This window comes from Momordica charantia, assembly GCF_013281855.1.
Source record: "Momordica charantia cultivar OHB3-1 chromosome 11 unlocalized genomic scaffold, Mcharantia_2.0 BLBB01000011.1, whole genome shotgun sequence".
In the NCBI taxonomy this organism is placed as follows: domain Eukaryota; kingdom Viridiplantae; phylum Streptophyta; class Magnoliopsida; order Cucurbitales; family Cucurbitaceae; genus Momordica; species Momordica charantia.
Genome location: NW_028275159.1, coordinates 3055687 through 3075353, shown reverse-complemented (window position 1 = coordinate 3075353; position 19667 = coordinate 3055687). Strand labels below are relative to the sequence as shown.

Here is a 19667-nt window from a genome sequence, read left to right as displayed (position 1 = left end):
AAAAGGGAGCATAACTCAGCGGTAATTGGCATAACTAGTTTAAAAAACAATGCATTTATGAATGTTAAATAACTAAGTGGATATAGTAACAAATTAATAGTAATTACAAAATTATATATATATTTGGTTTATTTATAGTAAGTGTTTTGTTTCCACTTTTAAAATTTTGACATATTTATATTTATAAATAAGATTTATCTTCGTGTATTTTTAAACCAACTTCAGCTCCTGAATCCATAGATGGATTTTAAAGAGTAGAATAAATTTTTTTAATAATAATACTATATATAATAAGTATAAAATTTTAACAAAAAATGCATGCATTGCCAGTCGTCGACTCGGTTGTGCAAAGTTTAATCATGTAAATATATAAGTCAATGTTATAACACTAATCATTTTAAAATTGAGGGTGGATGGGCCTCGACCTATTGTAGATCTATTTTATGCGACAATTAATATGGAAGCTTATACACATTTATTATATTTTCATATTTAACTTTGTTTTAAAAGTCTTGTTCTCTATCGCTACTACAGTTTGATTTTTCACTATCTACTCAACTTTACCTTAATCTCACTTTAAAAGCAGTAGTAATTTATTCTACATTTCTCTTAGCGACTCATCGTAGACAAACATCCATATTAATTATTACATTGTTCAATTCTCTCCACATAATTTTTCTTTCAAAATACTAAATAACGTTTGTTTAGATAAACTTTTTGAAACGGTTAGAAAAGGGTAGTATGGAAACTTACCATAAAATAACAAAGTTGAGTGATACTTCTTTTTTTTTTTTTAATTCAGTCTTAAGAAACCTTAGTTCAAATTTAATAGGCGTAGGTGTACCATACCAACCATTAAGCTTACGACACGTAGTTGGTTGGGAAACAGAAAAAGCGGTCACGTGCCACGTGGGCCGGTTCGGGTATTTCGAAATTACGATATCGTTTCCTGGTCGGTTGACACGTTGACTTGAACGACGATTTCTGAATCGATGATAGTCAGGTAATTTACCAACGTACCCCAAAGAAGCAGCGGGGTCGAAAAGAAAATATCAAAACGGATAGACCCTATAAGAAAATTGCACAATTTATGGGAAAATGGAGAGAATTTGTTTAGTGCCATGTGGCAGCAAACGTAGTGGGAGGGAGGCTGAGGAGTTTTATGTCGTCTTGGAAGATTATTTAAAAAAAAGAAAAGAAAAGAAAAGGGAAGAAAGTCTTCGTTTTGTATTTATTGCGAAGAAAAATATAAATGCGATCGGGTAGTCAGTAAAATCTCGCCGGGAACCCGCGATTTTGACTGGAGCTAAGCTAGTGTAGCTGGCGGACATGACATGACCAACGCCGAACCAACCGAACTTTTTAGATATTTTATAATTATTAGTTTCACAAAATTACGCGACTACTTTTATGTAGAGTGAATAATATAATTTATAACATGGTCCATCACAATATAGTTCCATTAAAGTATATATTTTCGATATAAAATTCATATATTTGAATCTTTACCTTCACAAATTATTACTAAAAAATCATATATAACAGCGAGTTACTATTTTCTTTTCACGGAGGAACGTAACTTTTTTTTTTACACATGTCATTATATACATTTCAACAATAAATAACATTTATATTTTATCTGGGTAAGTTTAAAATTTAAAACCTTACTAAGATTTATAAATATATATAATTTTAGACCAAAAATTAAGAAAAAGCATTAAAATATTAATATTATTATATTATGTTATATTATACTAAAAAAAAGGTTTAGTTTCTTAGTCTTGCGTTACACAACCTAAGTCAAGAACAAGTACCTTTCTAGTTTTTAATTCCTCAGTTTATATTTACTTACAATTTTAATCATACTATTTCGTTTATTTTTACCTTCTTTATTTTTAAGTATACTACGTAGGGTATGGTTCAAACTTACGATATTTTGATCGAATATTGTTATTTTAATCGGTTGAGTTATATTTAAATTTGCTATTTTGCATATTTTAAATTTAGTTTATTAATTTTTTTCATGAAAAAATGATAATTATAATTTTTTTCTAACTTTAACAACTTGGTAATTTGAATATTATGGTTTTTTATATTTCTTATTGTCCTCCACTTGACATACATGATTATTGCTATCTTGAGTAGCCTAATTATGATGTGAGAATAAGAATCACACCCTCGACCTATAAAATGGGTAATTAATGCCTCAACTTAACAAAAAAAATAAAGTTGTTTTAAGTTTGCTGGGGAATATTTAAGAAATACTAATTAACATTAAAATGTTTTAATTACATTATTTAAATTTAGTCTATCCATTAGCAAACACAATGCAATTTACAAAACGATTAGAATTGACAAATATAATAGGACAAAAATGATTTTTCCAATGAAGTTGGAGAAAAATGGGTACTGGCCTAGATTGGAGTCTGCCCCCAACTATTTGTAACAAATTTCGTTAAAGTCAACTAATTCCTTTCTCCTTTGTCTCATTTCGTAAATTGCGAATGAAAAACAAAGAAAATGAAGTTTGAAGATTAAAATTGATTAATCGAGTAAAATACTCAAATATGTTAACTAAAAAATAATTTTATTTTTTCACAAAACAGTATTTATAAAATAAATAATAAATACTAAATAATAAAAAACCACCCGGTAGATGTGCAATTAACTCCAGCTATATGGAGACGTGTGCTTGAGGTGTAAGAATGCTCAAGCTGTGCCAACGGTTTCGGTATTGCTTCCAAGTAATCACTTGCAATTCAATTAATTAAGCAATCCAGTCTGCAATTAATTAAAGTTTTAACAGTTGGTTAATTATCCATATTTTCATTTAACTGTATCCTCTTTATTTAATTACCAAATTTTTTGGGGAATTAATATAAACTATTAAATTATTCGAAGTGGTAGATATAATTAATACCTATACGTGTATTGGAGAATTATAAAATATATTTTCCTTAGAGTCCGCAAAAGTTTCCAACCTTTTCTCAAAAATCGTTTGGGAGCGTCCTTTTTGGATGCACTCTGTTTGATCTTTTTTCGGACGCATTTTTTTTAGTCACAAAAAGCCACTCTCGACTTTTTAAAGGTTTTTCCCGACTTTTTAAAGCATCAAGAAATTTCATATTTCTTGTTGAGAACGTACAATCGGTTTTTATCGATTTTTTTTTTCGTTTTCAATTTTTTAGAAATATAAACGTTAACGATTCATATTTATTGTTTCTCATTTTCGAGAAACGATTCTAAAATTATTTAAATTTTTAGAAATGACAAAATGAAATTTCTCATGCAGATATGTAAGTAAAAAAGAAAAAAAGAAAACAAGCTTGCAAGGCTAATAATTTGATTTCTATTTTAGGGCAATCCCCAAAAAAGAATCCGTTAGCTTACGAGTGTCTCTATTTTCCCCTTTTGATATCATAGTTAGGTTATACTTCTCGAGTTTGATATTCAACCATAAATAAAGTCTATATGTCAGCCTAAACTAATATCATATGTTTTCGTTTGGAAAATATTATATTCCGTGATAAATAAAGTTTATATGCTAGCATAAATTAATATCATATGTTTTCGTTTGTAAAATATTATATTACCACAGATCACGTAGTTCAAAAAAATTCACATACATCATACATTAAATTGCAAGTGTGTGGTCTATCAAATTTTAGGATCGTGTTAAATGGATTTTTTTTTTAATTTATTGTTGTTTCTAATATATTAATATTCATGGGATTCCATCTTAAAACTTGGCCGGATCCCATTTTTGGACCGGTGGCTCGTTTGAGCATTTTGGGCTCTGATACCATATTAATATTCATGAGGTTACATCTCAAAACCAATTGACAATGAGAGGAGTAGTCCATGTTTATTACTATTGTTAGGTCCCTTTTATTTTCAATGTAGGATCCTTAACAGACACGATACTAAAAAAGTATGGTCTATTACGATTTATTGAACACTAACTCTTGAATGAATGACAAAATTTGTAATTTAACCAAAAAAAAAAGACAATCCATTCGAGCATAGAACTTTCGCTCGAATTCAATTCTTCCAACCTTACTTATTTTTCTTTAAGTCAAATGTTTTAGTTTTTTTAGGAGTCGAGCTACCTGACTTCTCCTCAAACGACACTAGTACGAAGATATCAGTCTCCGATTATTTATAAAATTATAATTAAAGAAAATACCTATTACCATGTCAAAAGTCGGTCTAGGCAAAACAGAATGATAGATCAAGAGAGAGGGAAGTTATAGGGATGGAGTTGAGGCTCACAAAAAGAGTCGTGTACCGTTGTTGCATGTGCGCCACGTGTGCGGTGTGGGCCCGAGAAAGGACGGCCACTCCTTCGCTCTACGGAAAAAAAACTCGCACGGTGGCGTTGACTCAGTCCTACCGTAAGCTCACCTCTTCCTACGCCGACGCGTAATCGTATGACCCCTTCCCTCTCTTTTTAGAGTCACCAAGTAACAAACTCCCTTTTTTCTAACTTTATTATTTATTATTATTATTTCATTTTTAAATAAAAATACTACTATATAATTTAAAAATATATCCCATAATAAATAAATAAAATTTTATTAATTAAATCAAAACCCAAAAATTGCAACAGAATCCTCCCCTGTCTTCCCATTCTCTCATCCTCTCTCGTCGACTCGTCGTTTTCTCCTTTAAACGCTCCTTAAGCTGTCCCCCCTCTTCTTTTTCTCTTCCTTTCATTTCTTCTTCTTCTTCTTTCTCCTCCACCAGGTAATTTCTCTCTCTAAAATTTCATCTCCTCTTCGTCTTCTTGTTTGTGTTACCCTAACGTGTTGATTCGTTCGTTACCTGGTAATAATTATTGCTCTAATTATCATCGTTGCCGGAATTTTGCCGAATTTTTTGGGTTTCACATGGCGTGCTTGTTCTTGGAGCTATAAGATCCGTTTTATCGTTGTGTAATCTGAAATCGGAGAGTTGTGGATAACTGCAGGTTGAAGTTCTACTTGGGCGGCTCCACGGGCATGCTAGGAGAGGCTTATTCATTCCACATCTGTAACCATAGCTACTAGATATTTTTTATTTATATTCCTGTTTCTTTGTTCCATTTTGATCGAAGAGATTGGAGCTGGGCATTTTCAGAGCCTACACAATATGGGCTATCTGAATTCAGTATTGTCTTGCTCGAGCCAGATTCATGCTGCCGAGGAGGCACCTGTTAGCGGGGGCGGACTAAGGTAGATTCGTGGTTTTTCTTCGTTAATCTGTCTGGTGGATCCAAAGCTGTTTAGATTGATAAATGTATTCTTCTGTAGATTTGTGGTTTCCTTTTAATTTGGATGTCCAAGTAACAGAATCTTATTAAAGTTTAGACGTGTTTGTCGAGGAATAGTATTCCTTGTTGTGAAAGAGATTGCTAGAGATATCTTCAGTTGATTGGGTTTCTAAGGTATAAACTGCCTTTAATTTTAGATTCTTTAATGATATCTGCTCTGGAACTTATGCACGGTCCCTTCGTCAATTGAAATTTGCGATTGCCTGGAAAGGATAATGTTGATTTGTAATAACTCCAGCTCCCGTTCGAGGAATAAATTTCAATTTCATTGGCTGATTGAGAGTTTTGATTATAGGGCGTTCTTAGATTACTGATTTGATTTCTGTACTTATTTAAGAATTTTATTACTTCTGCCTTGTAATCAATTTTAAGAATAAAACACGTGGTATACTGAAAATATGTTTTTACTTAATTGCAGTCAGAATGGAAAGTTCAGCTACGGGTATGCTAGCTCCCCAGGGAAGAGATCTTCAATGGAAGATTTCTACGAGACACGAATAGATGGCGTGGAAGGAGAAATAGTTGGCCTATTTGGCGTTTTTGATGGTACAAAAATTTTTCCTTCTCTTATCAATGTTTATCTATTAATTTTGTATTGGTGTATTCGTGAAAAAGGGAATAAATTGCATTTTCAATAATGTAAAGCTTCTGTCTAGTATTGCATTAGACAATATAGAGGTATAGTGGGTGATTCTGAATTTTAGGATTTTATAAAATTGAGGTTTCACCTTGTAGGTGAATATCTGTTGATCATTAGATGTTTTATTGTATTTGGATTAATATGACCAATACAATGTGATAGGAGCGCTTTTGGGTAATTAGAGATATTACTATAATAGTAACGGTATCTTAATAATTAGTTAGAAGGGTTTTGTTATAATCGGAGGGAGAAGGTAGACAATTGTTTGAGTGGTTTAGGCTTGAGGGATCGAGAGGGAGGGTCCAGTGATCTTATTATTGTTGTCCTTCTATCATTTTATCTTTCAATATATTTCAGCTATTTGGTTTCTATCACAACACTGTCCAGCTTCTGTTCACTGTCGTAGCTTGTACCTTTTCCATTATTTATTGGATAGCTTTTACCTTGATCATGAACTCTCTTTTATTTATGGATCTAAGTTGTGTCCTCCAGCATAACTCGTGGTTCCATTACCCAAGATTTTGATAAGCTATTGATTGCTCAAAATACATGCATGTGTTTGCCCTGCTGTTTATTGTGGCTAGGCATATAATTGGTAATTTCAGGGCATAACTCTAAATTTCTCGTTTTTGTTGACTCAGGTCATGGGGGTGCACGGGCTGCTGAGTATGTTAAACACCATCTTTTTAGTAATCTGATCAGGCATCCAAAGTTCATATCAGATACCAAATCAGCAATAGGTATACCTCTCTCTTTCTTTTTTTTCTCTCATTGTTATCATACTAATCTTCTTTGATTTTCTCGTCCAACCGAATCTTCTTATATCTCTAATTCGAATGACTGTTTTTGTGCAGCTGATGCATACAACCATACAGACACAGAATTTCTGAAGTCAGAAAATAACCAAAACAGAGATGCTGGATCAACTGCTTCCACTGCCATCCTAGTTGGCGACCGTTTACTTGTTGCAAATGTGGGTGATTCTAGAGCTGTTATTTGCCGGGGTGGCACTGGTGAGAATGTCTATTCCTTCCCCTGTCGTTAATGTTTATTTTAATTCATATTTTGGTAAACCTGTTTGATTCTTGGAATTTCCTCTTTTAAGTAATGTGAGGATCTTTTTTATTTTACAAAATGTTGGAATGAATCTGATTGCTTGAATGATGCCTTTCCTCATTCTTTTAGTGAATAGGGGAACATGAACATGTTCAAGGTGGGAAATTTCCTTAATCATTCTCCCTCCTCCGACTATCTGGCAATGGAGTTGGCCCTTCTATAATTCTATTCATGGTATTGTTTCTATAGTTGGTAAAATAAGTTCTTGCTTTTAATATATCAAAGATTTGTCCACTTCTTGCTACTCTTTTCACGTAAGTTATTATACCAGCGGATTTTACGTAATAGCGAGTGGTAGTTTTGCTAGTGAAAATTGAGGATTTGTTGAACTGTGATTCTTTTCCCCATACTTCCAATTATTTACCCTAATATTTGATTTCATCTAGCCATTGCTGTCTCCCGAGATCATAAGCCTGACCAAACTGATGAGCGACGACGAATTGAGGATGCTGGAGGATTTGTGATGTGGGCTGGTGAGGTCATCATATCCTTTATCATAACATTTAAATAAAAATGGTTGTTGCCATTAAATCACCGGAAGTTATATGAACAGGAACTTGGAGAGTTGGAGGTGTTCTTGCTGTTTCACGTGCATTTGGTGATAGATTGTTAAAGCAATATGTCGTCGCTGACCCTGAAATTCAGGTACATTTGACGTTATCCGCAATATTTAGAGAGAATCAGCATGCCTATTCATATGAACGTTGGTTCACTGCATTATGATGAAAATAAAGAAATCAGGGCAATTACTATATTGTACATACTTTGCAATTTTGAATTATTTTGTCCGTTATCAACCCGGGGAATATCGACATTAAAACCAATTTGCATCATATGCATAATGAATTACAGAGGAGTAGTAACAACCCCACAATATTCTAGATTCATTCATCCAGCTACGCAATTAGAGAAAACAAATAAGTTTAGAATTAGAATATTTTTTTCAAATATGGGCACTGATGAGAAGTCCGAATTTTTAAATGGTAAAACTCGTTCAATTACGGCAGTCTGGTTTGGAAAGAGTTTCAATTGCCAATTGTCTTTCCTGTTGGTTGGGATTTTGGCTAATTTACACTAAGGGAGAATTTTTGTCAAATCCTTCTCTGGGTTGGTTCCCTTATTGGGACCCAACTATGAAAATTCCTTTCCAAAATCTTAGATCTTCTCTTTCTTATTTATTGAAACTACTATCACTTTAGAATTATAAACCATTTATAAACCAAGCTATGGATAAAAACCTTAACGTATGATATATGTGAATTTGTATCTAAAATACAGATCTATTAGGATCCCTGTGTTTAAACTCCACAATTTTAACTTACAGGAGGAAAAGATTGATAGCTCGCTCGAGTTTCTTATACTTGCAAGTGATGGGCTGTGGGATGTCGTCTCTAACGAGGTTTGCAAGTTCTTTCATTTCTTTAATGCCAATATAAAACTGTTGATTTTGATGTCAAAATCTGAGTTTTAGAAAAAAGTCCATAACTTCTCGAAATCTGGATGATCGGTCCTCATGTCAAACTGCAAAGCTTACGAAACGTCTCGATGCCTTTTCAGGAAGCTGTTGCAATGACTAAACCGATCCAGGACCCAGAAGAGGCAGCGAAGAGGTTGATGCAGGAAGCGTATCAGAGAGGCAGTGCAGACAACATTACTTGTGTCGTTGTTCGTTTCTTGGAAAATCAAGGAAGTCCTTCTCGCGGAACTTCCGGGTAAGAACAGTTTTCCTAGCTTTCACCTTCTGGTCCTGACTCGTCCGAAAAGTCTCGACTGAACCACGGTAATGTTCGGGTGGTTCTTAGTCATAGGAAATTCCAGTAACATTGTTGATTGTACTTATAAGAAGAATAGACATAACGAAAAGTTTTCAGGTTGGTTTTGTGGAAGACGGTGGTTTGAGTTGCTTCCTACGTAGTCTTTACTTAGCTTCCTACCCGGAGGTTGTAGAAATGTGCATTGGTTAAATTGTAAAGAGTCTTAATGGAAATGGTTATTGTTTTGTGTTGTCTCCAACCCTTTCTAATATAATTGGCCTTTTTATTTTTTAATTATCCCTTTGGTAATGGTCGGGTTTGTAAACGGTTCTTTCAATGTGAGCTTGATATACATTTTTTATTTAATTATTTTTTAAAAAATATATTTTTTTCTTGAAACGGTTTCTATAGAATAAATTTATTTAAAATATTTGTGTATTTGGTTATATTTTCGTAAATGTGATTTTGGTCACGAATTTATTAGTTGTACTACCTTTTAAAGGGATCCTACGAATGATAAATTTTCATAAAGTGATATGGGATAATTAACTTTATAATGATTCTTCGAAAATTAATTTTGAATCAATTTGATTATTGTAAAAGTGATTTTTATTAGTTATCAAGTAGTCTAGAGTTAAAAAATATGATTTTGACCCTCTAAAATTATAATTTTAGAGAAGTTAATTCAAACACATTTTTAATTTATTTTCCATTTCAGTTTTTTTTTTTAAATTTAATATTTTCTTCTGCTTTTTAATTGTTGGGTTGGTTACTTGGAAGAATAATTGAAAGATCAAATTTCTTATAAGTTATGGCAAAATTATTCTTATTCTTATGTCTTCAGAAAATGATTCTTGGCTTCGGTGTGAAGTCTATTTTCTTTATCATTTATTTATTTATTTTTAATACAACATGGTATGAGATGAAATTCGAGCCTACAATTTTTGTTGATGGTTGGATATTCTGCAATAGAATAAATAAAACATAAATACTAATCATCATAGGTAGTTTATTGGTCTTAAGAGATTAGGTTAATTGAGAGGGAATGATTTCAAATTCCACCAGTATCTTAGTAACTAATTCCTCTAAATTATAAAAAAAAGGTCAAAAAGGTACTCAATTGATCCATACCATTAAACTTAGATGTGTGATGTTTTTTTTTCTTTTTTAATACAAAAACATGTGAGAGTGAGAATTCGACTCGAAATCTTTTAGTCGAAGATAGGTATCTTAACCAGTTGAGCTAAGCTCATGTAATCATTGATTTAAACTTAAACTTGAATAAGAGACAATTAATAAATTTATTTTTGAGGAGGTATTAATTGCAACACTATTTAAGTTCATGGTTTAAATTAATGAAATTAAAATTCTAAGGTTAAAGTTGACTCACCTACCCAAGTATACTAGTAAACATTGTACTTTTCCCTTTAAAAAAAAGTTTCTCATTTTGAAAACATTTTTAAGATTTTAGTTAGTTTAAAGACCTAAAAGATATATTTTGGCTACCCTTTTTAGTTTTTGGCTTAAACTTTTTAAACCGCTTCTTTTAAAAATTATCTTAATTCTAAAAAGTAAAAAATAAAATTCCTCATCAAAGAAAACTCAATTATATTTTAATTTGATCAAAATAAAATAATAATAATAAAAAACAAAAAAATTATATAGAGAAGAGGACTCAGACAGAGATAAATGCAAAGTCTCGACAAGGCATATTTGCCCTTACGCACGACGAGCGAACCAAAAGCATTGTTTTCATCATTGTCCTCCCCTTCTCACTTCAATAAATATCATCAAATTATCAAAATAAAATAAATGAAAGGGATTTTAGATCAATTTGGTTCATTTTAATCAACATACTTTTAAATTTGCTTCATTATATACCTTGTAATTAAAACATGATTAATTTTGTCTCTATTTAAAAAAATTTAATAAATGAAGTGTCATGTTTAAATATAAAAATGAGATAAAATACCTGAAAGGAATAAAAATCGAAACTATAGAGCTGAAAATAAACTAAAATAAAAAAGATAGAGGTTTAAATAATATTTAAACTTAAACTAAAATATAAAAAAAAAAATCAAATCAAATTTGAGAGAGAGAGAGAGAGGAAGAAAGAAAGGAGGGAGAGAGAGAGAGAGAGGCCATCATGGATTCATGGGAGAGGTCTCCTTGTAAAATGGCTTGAGGCCAGTGGAAGCCCTTTGGCTTTTAAAGTTGTGAAATTTGATATTTTTTAATTTTTAAATTTTGAACGTGATACGCAAGGTATGTTGTTTAATTAGATAAACTAAAATAAAATAAAAGTTTGGTTTGACAACTGCCTCGGCTGAGCTGGTCCTTAGCTTTCAAGGAAATAAATATGACAAAAAATAATACTCATATTATTAAATTATAAATTATAAATTATAAAATAAAAAAGGACAGAAGGAATCCTTGGAAACGAAAAGGTGAACGATCCCGTTCATGATTTGGTTGGTGGCCCTTCGAAAAAAATTTGACTGAGTTTGGATATGGATTAAAAAAATATATATAGTAACAGTTTCACTGTAGGTTTTAGAAAATAGTTCCAAAAAATTATTAAAGTTAACTAACGGAATGTTGACGAGGTTGTCTATAGACATGTTTTTTAGAACTGTGGACCTATTTCTTAATGGGCATATTTCTTATCTTTTGTGTTTTCTTTTTTAATAAAAAAATATAATTACCTTCAGTAATTTTTTTGTTCTTATTAAAACTAAAAGACATTTATTTTTAAGAAAAAAAAATGAAAAACTAAGATTGCAAAAGCTTTCTAAAACCAAAAAAATAAAATTTGATATCAATGCGATGATAGCATTTTACTTTGGGTAACAAAAAAATAAAGTTGGGTGTAAATTAAGATAGTAAAAACTCAACCATACCCAATTTGCTAAGTTATGCGAACATCGATATATTTTATCAATAAATGATGTCTATTATTTTTTGGAGGTCAAAGATTAAAAAAAAATAAAAGGACCTCACTCCATTTGACTTTATTTTTATATAGTTTAATATTAATAGGTATCTTATTTATTTATTTTTGAATCAATACAACAGAAGAAATTAATAAGTATCAACAAACAATAAATTAACTAGTCACGTGGAACATTTCAAGACCCAAGAAGATGAAACGTTCTCCTCGCCTTTTTTGCCAAATCGTGCGCCACACTATTTTCCTTCTTTGAAATGTGCCTAAACCCTTCAAGTTGCAGGGTTTATGCCTCCTTCCAGATATCTTCAACAATCAGAGCAGCTTCTGTGAGGCAGATTCGTAGTCGATTCAACGCTTTAAGCCCCTCTGACATTGCTAGGCCTTCTAGAGTTTTGATGGGTCGTTTACTTTGTAGGTGAAGACACCCCGCCATGACGAATCGCGCCTCCAAGTCACTTGGACTTAGATTACCAGCCTGGCTTTGTTAATTTCTATACTTGTATTCAGTTTTATATAATTTCAAATTAAGAAAATATTTAACTAGCTTTGATTTTGTTCACCTTTTATTCAACTTCGATCTGTTTTTTTAGGTAATTGATTCGTTTTTCATTATTTAAGGGAAAAAAAACCCCTCAAATTCACACATCAGTTCCAAGTTAGTTTTTGTCAAAAAATAAAAAGGAAAAAAGAAAAAGAAAAGAAAATGATTAGAACCAACTTTGCTTACACCCGTGTCTATAATTTCTATTTCGTGTCAAAATCAATGGTCACAATTTCATTCACAGATTTGTAATTTACTAATTTCGTTTTCCCGCATGACAAAAATGTCATTTTTTGTATAAATTTGGATAAATGACACAAAATTTAGCAACATTATGATAATTAGCTGCCCGCCTCGAGTCTTGCCTTTCTGCTGATTGCAGTTCCTATTCAATTTTGGGCCTCGAAAAGTCCAGCTGTCTATCACCTTCCAGCCAAGCCCAAATATGAACGGGTAAATTAGGGAATATTTTACTTAAAATAAATTTGGATTCAACCAACCTTAATTTATTATTTTTGTTAAAATAATTTTTAGTTATCATACAATTAAATATGGTAATATTTAGGTTAATTTTATTTCATTCAATAATTATTTCTGGATTATTTATTCTCTTACCACTTTTAAAACAACTTTTTAAGTTTTTGATCTTGATTTGTTATCGTACCAATAAATATTAACTTATTGATCTTGATTTAAGATTAAAAAACATGTAAATAAATATTTTAGGAGTTATTTGAGTTGAATAAATTTACAAGCCAAACATACCTAAGTTGTGTTTAAAAGTACTTAACCTATTCAACATATGAACACACTTCAAATCATCATGGGGTGATTCATTGGTCTAAAGGAATTAGAATAAATTGAGAGGAAATGAGATCAAACCTCATGATCGCCATACATGTGAGATTAGTTGGGATACGTTACTAAACAAATTACAGAAATTTACTATATACTATCATCCATCCAGTTAAACTTTTTTTTACATCAACATGTAGAGATGGTAGATCGAACTCACAATCTAAATTTTCTATTTGAACTTTTCCATTAATATTATTGATAAACACCAATTAAATTTTAATATTGGGTATTGACTTTCATAAATCGTAAATTTCGTAAATCAAACACACCCAAAACCTATTACTTATTATCTTTCATAGCTACGAAACAAATTACATAGATTCTATAAAAAAAAAAAAAAAAAAAAGGAAAAAAAGGAACAAATTGTGAAACTTTTAACCCCAAATCCGTTACTAAAAAACGATCTGCTGGTTCACATAACTCTCACTTGTTGAAAATCGCCATTCCCTAATAAATGCAGTGGACGGTTTTTTAAGGAAAAAGGTAAAGAAAACGCGGCTTCCCGTCGCCGCGCACGCAGTTTTTGTAGCGTAGTGTAGTACAGCTAGTTTTTCAACTTACCCATCTTACCCTTCCTTGCCTTCCAAGAATGTCGTCGAAATTTGCTGTACTCTACTGTACTGCTGACACCATCTCTTTTTTCCCAATGCCCCTACCCCTCGGCGGGCCCCACCATCTTTGCACCGGCTACCGGACCCCAACCGGTGGTGCGAAAACGGACACGGTTCTTTCAGAATATATATATTATCTCTCACTAGTGTCATTTCTTACGCTTTATTCTCCTCTCTTTAGTTTTCCCCCAGACGACACCCAGCATTTCAAATTTATAAAAATTTAAAATTATATAATAAAATATCACCATTCGAAGTGACTTGATTTACTTGCAATTTAATGGAAAAGAAATGCGATTATGCCCCTTAATGGCCATTTGTTTATGCTTCTTGTTATCTGATTTTTTCCGAAGCATTTTTTTTTTTGTACAGTACTGATTAATAGTTTAAAATATCGATTTTTGTTGGGGGGAAATGGTAAAGTGAAATTGATTTCGATCGAACTGGGGAGAGATTTTACAATTCTATCACATAATATTAATTCTCAATTTCTCACAATAATTTACAAATTGAGCCAAAACAGAGCTCGAAACCCTGGAAAATGGGCGGCAAAATTTCTCTCTTCCCCGGACTGAGAAAGAGAAGTCGATTATTCAGTACAGTTCAGAACTCACTCGTTTCGTCCGTCGCCGGATTCCTGAACGGCTGAATCTGCTTCTGCGTCATTCGAAACTTCTCGGTCCGTCTCCTTGTTCGATTTCTCCGCCGCCTCTTTCTGTGTGGCGTCGCCATTAGCGGCGGTTTCGACGGCGGAGGAAATTTTAACGCACACAGGCCTGGCTAAGAACGTCGGATTCTGGTTTCCGGCCATTATGACCAGAACGTTATCGTCGTAATTGACCTTCTCCGGCTTCTCCGAGTCGATCTTCGCTCCGTTGCCGGCGCCGGTCTCCAAATCGGCGCCGTCTCTGCTCCGCCGTGAGAGGTTCCAGTAAGAGCAGGCCAATATGACGAGCGCGAAGGCGATCAGGCTGAGCATCGCCGCGAGGCCGCCGAAGAGGTAGGGCAACGGCGAGTGCCATGTCGTTCGCTCTGCAATGCTCGGAACCGTCGACGCCGAGACGCTTCCCATTGATATTCCTTAAGCTCTGTTACTGAGTTTTTCTGAGTCTCTCTCTCTCTCTGTATCTAACTGAAATCGAAATGCAAATGGAAATGGAAAGTGAGGTGGAAATTGGGGGCGTGTGAGAGGGGAGAACCAGAGAAGTGTATTTATAGGAAGAAAAGAAAAATAGTTAGCGAATATTTACAGACCTTTTATTTCTAATTTTTAAAAAATTATTAAATTATTATCTGTTGTGAACATAAAAATAAATATCGGTAACATAAATTTAATTCAGAAATAATTCACGCTCAATTATGAGTTCGAATCTCACCGATACATTCTTAAACAAATTAAATAAGTATTAATTTGAAAATAGCTAATATTTTTCATAATTAGTAAGATTTAGCAGTTCTTTAATTTATATTTTATATTTATTTATCAAAAGTTTAACGATGGTTAGATTTAATATTGATGAAAGAAAAGGAGTAATTGGATAAGGATGGAGCAACAGGGCCCATTTCCGTCATTTCTCCCTCTTTTCTTGCATTAACTTTTCTTATGGGTCACGTTTGTCGTTGTGTTTACAATGGAAATATTCTCTCACAAGTCATTAATGTGCACTATCATTTTTTTTCTTCAAATATAGATCTATGTTCTGAATTCTGATACGTGTTTTCACATTTATTTTACTCGTAGTTTTAGAAAGAATATGTTTGTTAAACCTATAAAAGTTGAAAGGTATGAGAATATTTCGTGTTATTGACAGTTTCTAATGAGAAATTGCATCTTATTCATTTGGTTCCACGTCATAATAGTTTAATCTATAAAAATGAGTAAAAATAGATGAGAAGTTTACTAGAAAATTAATACTTTGTTATTATAAAATTGACGTGTTCATTGTTTGTTGATAAATACTTTGTTATGGAATTTGTATTTACTTGAAAAGGTTGGTTAAATTTTATATTTATATAAATATATTACCCATATTTGTGGTCTGTCATAACCTTGATTTGTCAACTCTGTTGTCCTGCAGGTATATTGTGTTGTTTACTCATTGGCAAGTTAAAAGTGAACCATTTTTAAGTAATTAAGCCTACAACTTTGATATTCATCCACATGCCCATATTGTCACAATGAGAGTTTTTTGAGTTTTAAATTTGGCTAAGATTTAAAAGAGAAAACTCAAGTAGATTACTTCATGAGCACATAAATATAATTAAAAAAAATGATATGAAAAAGGCTAAATTTATTTTCATTAAAAAAAATGTATTGTTTTCTTTATTGCAAACTATCTTATCTTAATCAAGCGAATTTGAGAAGAATTAAAGAGACAAAATATTTATTACCGTGCGATCCTCCACCTGGAAAAAATCTTATTTAATAAAGAAATAGAGAAGGAAAAACCTGCGTTGCAAATTGTAATTCATGTCGTACAATCCGGGAAGCCGGAAATCTGGTGGAATGTTGGTGGGCCCATTTGGGCCCAAGAGAATGAGGCTTGAAGTTTCCTGGTGGGCCCATTTTGTTGACCTATTGAAGACCGGTGATTTCCCCGTCTCCCGCTAATTCTCTTTGACATTCATGTATTTTCATTTCATAGAGTGCGGACATTGAAGTCTTATTATTTTATTAGTTTTTTAATGTATGAGAATATTTTGCATCAAGTTTGGGGAGCAATGATTTCGCTCCAAGTTGCATTTAAAAAAATAGAACTCAGATGATTTAAAAATTGAAAATAAGAAGTAAAAGAAGAAGAAATTGAGCGAGTTGTTAAAAAAATTATACTTTTCTTATTTTTGTTTCATATCTATGAATTTTAGTTTGTAATAAATAATTGCATTCGGTAAAATGTTACTGTTTTTTGTAATCGATAATGCAAATAAAGAAACTAAAATCTAATTTAATTTGAGTTTAGAAATAAAAAAGCATTAATTTGAAATCCAGTTTTGTGATTTTTTTTTCAAGTTTTAACCGGAAAATCAAATATCAATATAATTTGATTTTTTAAATCCCCATTTTTTAAATTTATTATTACGGAGAATCAAATATCAATTTGAAATTTAAATTTCAACAAATTAAAATTTTGAGTTTTGAAGTATCGAATTTTGATTATAACAGAGAAATCAAATTGTTTTTCTAGAATTTTGATTTGATTTCTTTTGAATTTTAAAATATTTTATTTTTAAATCGAAATTTAAACATTTTGTATTTTAAAAATAAGTTCGATTTCTTCAAAATCTAATATCTCATCTAAAATCTGATTTCATAATTAATCTCAAATATGTTTATGTTATTTTCTCTCTCTTTTTTTCTAATTGGTTTTATAATCTATTAAAATAAATTTTAGTTGGATCAAATAGAGTGTCTACTAGTTATTAAAATTTTCAAATATAAAAGTTTTAATTTTTTTTTTGGTGTATAGTATATTACATTTGAATTCATCTATAAAAAAATTACATTTGAATTTGGATTTGAGGATGCTATTTTTACAAAACAAATTATATATATATATATATATATATATATATATATTGTGTTCGAAAATACCTATTTATTTTATTATATTTACGAGAATAACTCTTAATTTTATTTGTGTTATTCTGATGAAGAATATGTATGTATTTAAAACTGTCCAAAATCAAGAACGACTCGTGGTGGGCCATATGCACTCACGGAATCGGGTCGGGTCATCTCGAAACGCACGCGAAGATTGTGATGTGGGGCGGCTGGCGGGTAAACAAACTAGCTAGCAGCCTAGCATAGTATTTCCATTTGAGAGAGTCAATTTACTCAATTACCCTTCTGTTTCAATGGATATTTCCGTAAATTAGAATATTCAACATTGATTTCGAAATATAGTATTTTGGGCACCAAAAGAAAAGAACTTTATGCTATTTTTTTTTTAAGTAATATTTGTAAAAGACGCTTGAAAAGGGGTTGCTTGGGTGTGGGTACCACGGCAAATACTTTTATCACTAACCTTTTTGTATGCACTGCATTTCACATTTATCAAGTTAATATGGTTTTTTTATTGCTAATATGAGTTTAGTTCATGTTAAGGAAAAATAAAATAGATTTTATAATGATTCGACATGAGCTATTCTTGTTATTGTCAATAGATTTTGAGATGAAATTCATGGTATCAAAATCCAAAAAATTCAAACAAACAACCGATCAGAAAATGGGATCCGGCTAAGATTAGAAGTTCAAATTCCTCCATCCCTCTTGTTGTACTAAAATTAAAAAACTATGATATTTTATTTTCCTTTTATGCCATTTTCTTGAAATTTTAAAATTTTTTACCCATATCAAAATTTCCATAGTAATTGAGGTAGTATACCACTAAGATATAAATGACATTTACTATTTAACTATAGTAAAAAAATCATTTTTAATATTATTTTACCTTGAATTTATAATTTCATCTTGACATAAAACTTTGATAAATGTTACAATATTCAAATTGTAATTTTTAGTTATGATACATTTATTTTCATAATTGTCAAATAAATTTAAAATAAAATAATATTACAACTTGTTAAGTTTAGAATTAAAGAAATGATTTTTTCCCTTAATTTTAAATAGAACCAAATCTAAAGAAACACAAAAAGAAAAGAGAGAGATCTACAATCGCGGAGTATTTTTTATACCTCAATTTTATACGTGAGATATAAGAAAAATATCCGTTTATGCTTTGCTTCTCCACCTCCACTGTGGATTGGCCAAAAAAAGAAATAATAATAATAATAAATTATTAATAATTAAAATAAATAAGGAAATCTGGCCCTTTGGGGGCTCGGGGCATTTTGGCTCCACTTCTCAAAAAAAGTAAAAGGGACTCAATTGTTCAGTGAAGAGGCAAACACCGCTCGTGTGGGCCCCAAATCAAAATCCATTTTAGGACTTGTTTGCAAATAAAATATTTTGGACTTTTAATTTTAATTTATATATGTTGTAAATTCCAAAGTGGTGCTTTTTAATCATTAATTTACCATCAATATATTATCGACAAGAGAGAACAAAATAAATAAATAAAAAGGCTTTGCGCCCCACTAATAGGTTAATATGATGCACTATCTAATGTATCAAAGAATATCTAATTAAATAATGTAAAGTACTTTATTTTAAAGTACATAACGTATTTACCTTTTATTAGATCTTTCCGATAAACCTCTTTGGGTAGAAACAATAGTGAACAGATATTTATATTTTAAAGATACTATATATTAAACAATGATTTGATAGTTGGAGAAGTTACATTCACTCGTCTATTATATCTTATCAACATGGCGATAAAATTAATATCATATATATTTAAAATATATTATAATGTGTGATTATAGATGCATTTCTAATGGTCCAAACAATGTTTTTTTTGTGAACATTTGTTTTTATAATATAACAACTTTTTTCTAATGCTGACACAAAGAAAATTGTATATACTATCGTACTATGGATATTACTGTCATTTATTGTTTGTCGTGCTAATATCATTGAAAATTGATGTGAGGTTTTAAAAAACTAATACCATAAATAAAAGTTCGTAATGTGAACGAAAAGAATAAGTACTATAGAGAGTACTAGAAAACGTTCCTAGTGACACAATACACAAGTAAACAAGGAAAAGCAAAATCCTAGAAGGGGTTCAACTATCAACCGATGCCTTTTTTTTTTCTTATGATCTAAATTCTTACTTATCGTGTGGGAAATTATACTTGATCAGAGGAGGGAAAATTAAAGACTTTGATTACCTAAGTCAATAAGACCTCGAACATCAACTATTAAGAGGTTCCAAATTGTTGATAACAAAATTATTTGTGGAATAAGTTATTATATCGAGA

The 19667-nt window shown here is 31.4% G+C and overlaps 1 protein-coding gene and 1 pseudogene across 2 annotated transcripts; one reads left to right on the top strand and one right to left on the bottom strand.

Annotated features, from left to right (window-relative positions):
• The first annotated feature begins 4593 nt into the window (after positions 1-4593).
• LOC111009644 (putative protein phosphatase 2C 59) lies at positions 4594-9115 on the top strand. 2 transcript variants are annotated; one of them, XM_022282789.2, is made up of 9 exons: positions 4594-4746; positions 4970-5213; positions 5730-5857; positions 6593-6691; positions 6806-6964; positions 7454-7540; positions 7621-7712; positions 8392-8466; positions 8625-9115. In XM_022282789.2, the coding sequence occupies exons 2-9, from the start codon at positions 5131-5133 to the stop codon at positions 8781-8783; spliced, it is 882 nt and encodes a 293-aa protein (XP_022138481.1). In that variant the 5' UTR covers positions 4594-4746; positions 4970-5130; the 3' UTR covers positions 8784-9115. The 2 variants fall into 2 exon arrangements, with proteins under 2 accessions (XP_022138481.1, XP_022138485.1); XM_022282793.2 differs by having other exon boundaries at positions 4635-4827.
• Positions 9116-14199: 5084 nt separating this feature from the next.
• On the bottom strand, positions 14200-14963 carry LOC148208023 (protein GLUTAMINE DUMPER 5 pseudogene; annotated as a pseudogene).
• Between the last annotated feature and the right edge of the window lie 4704 nt (positions 14964-19667).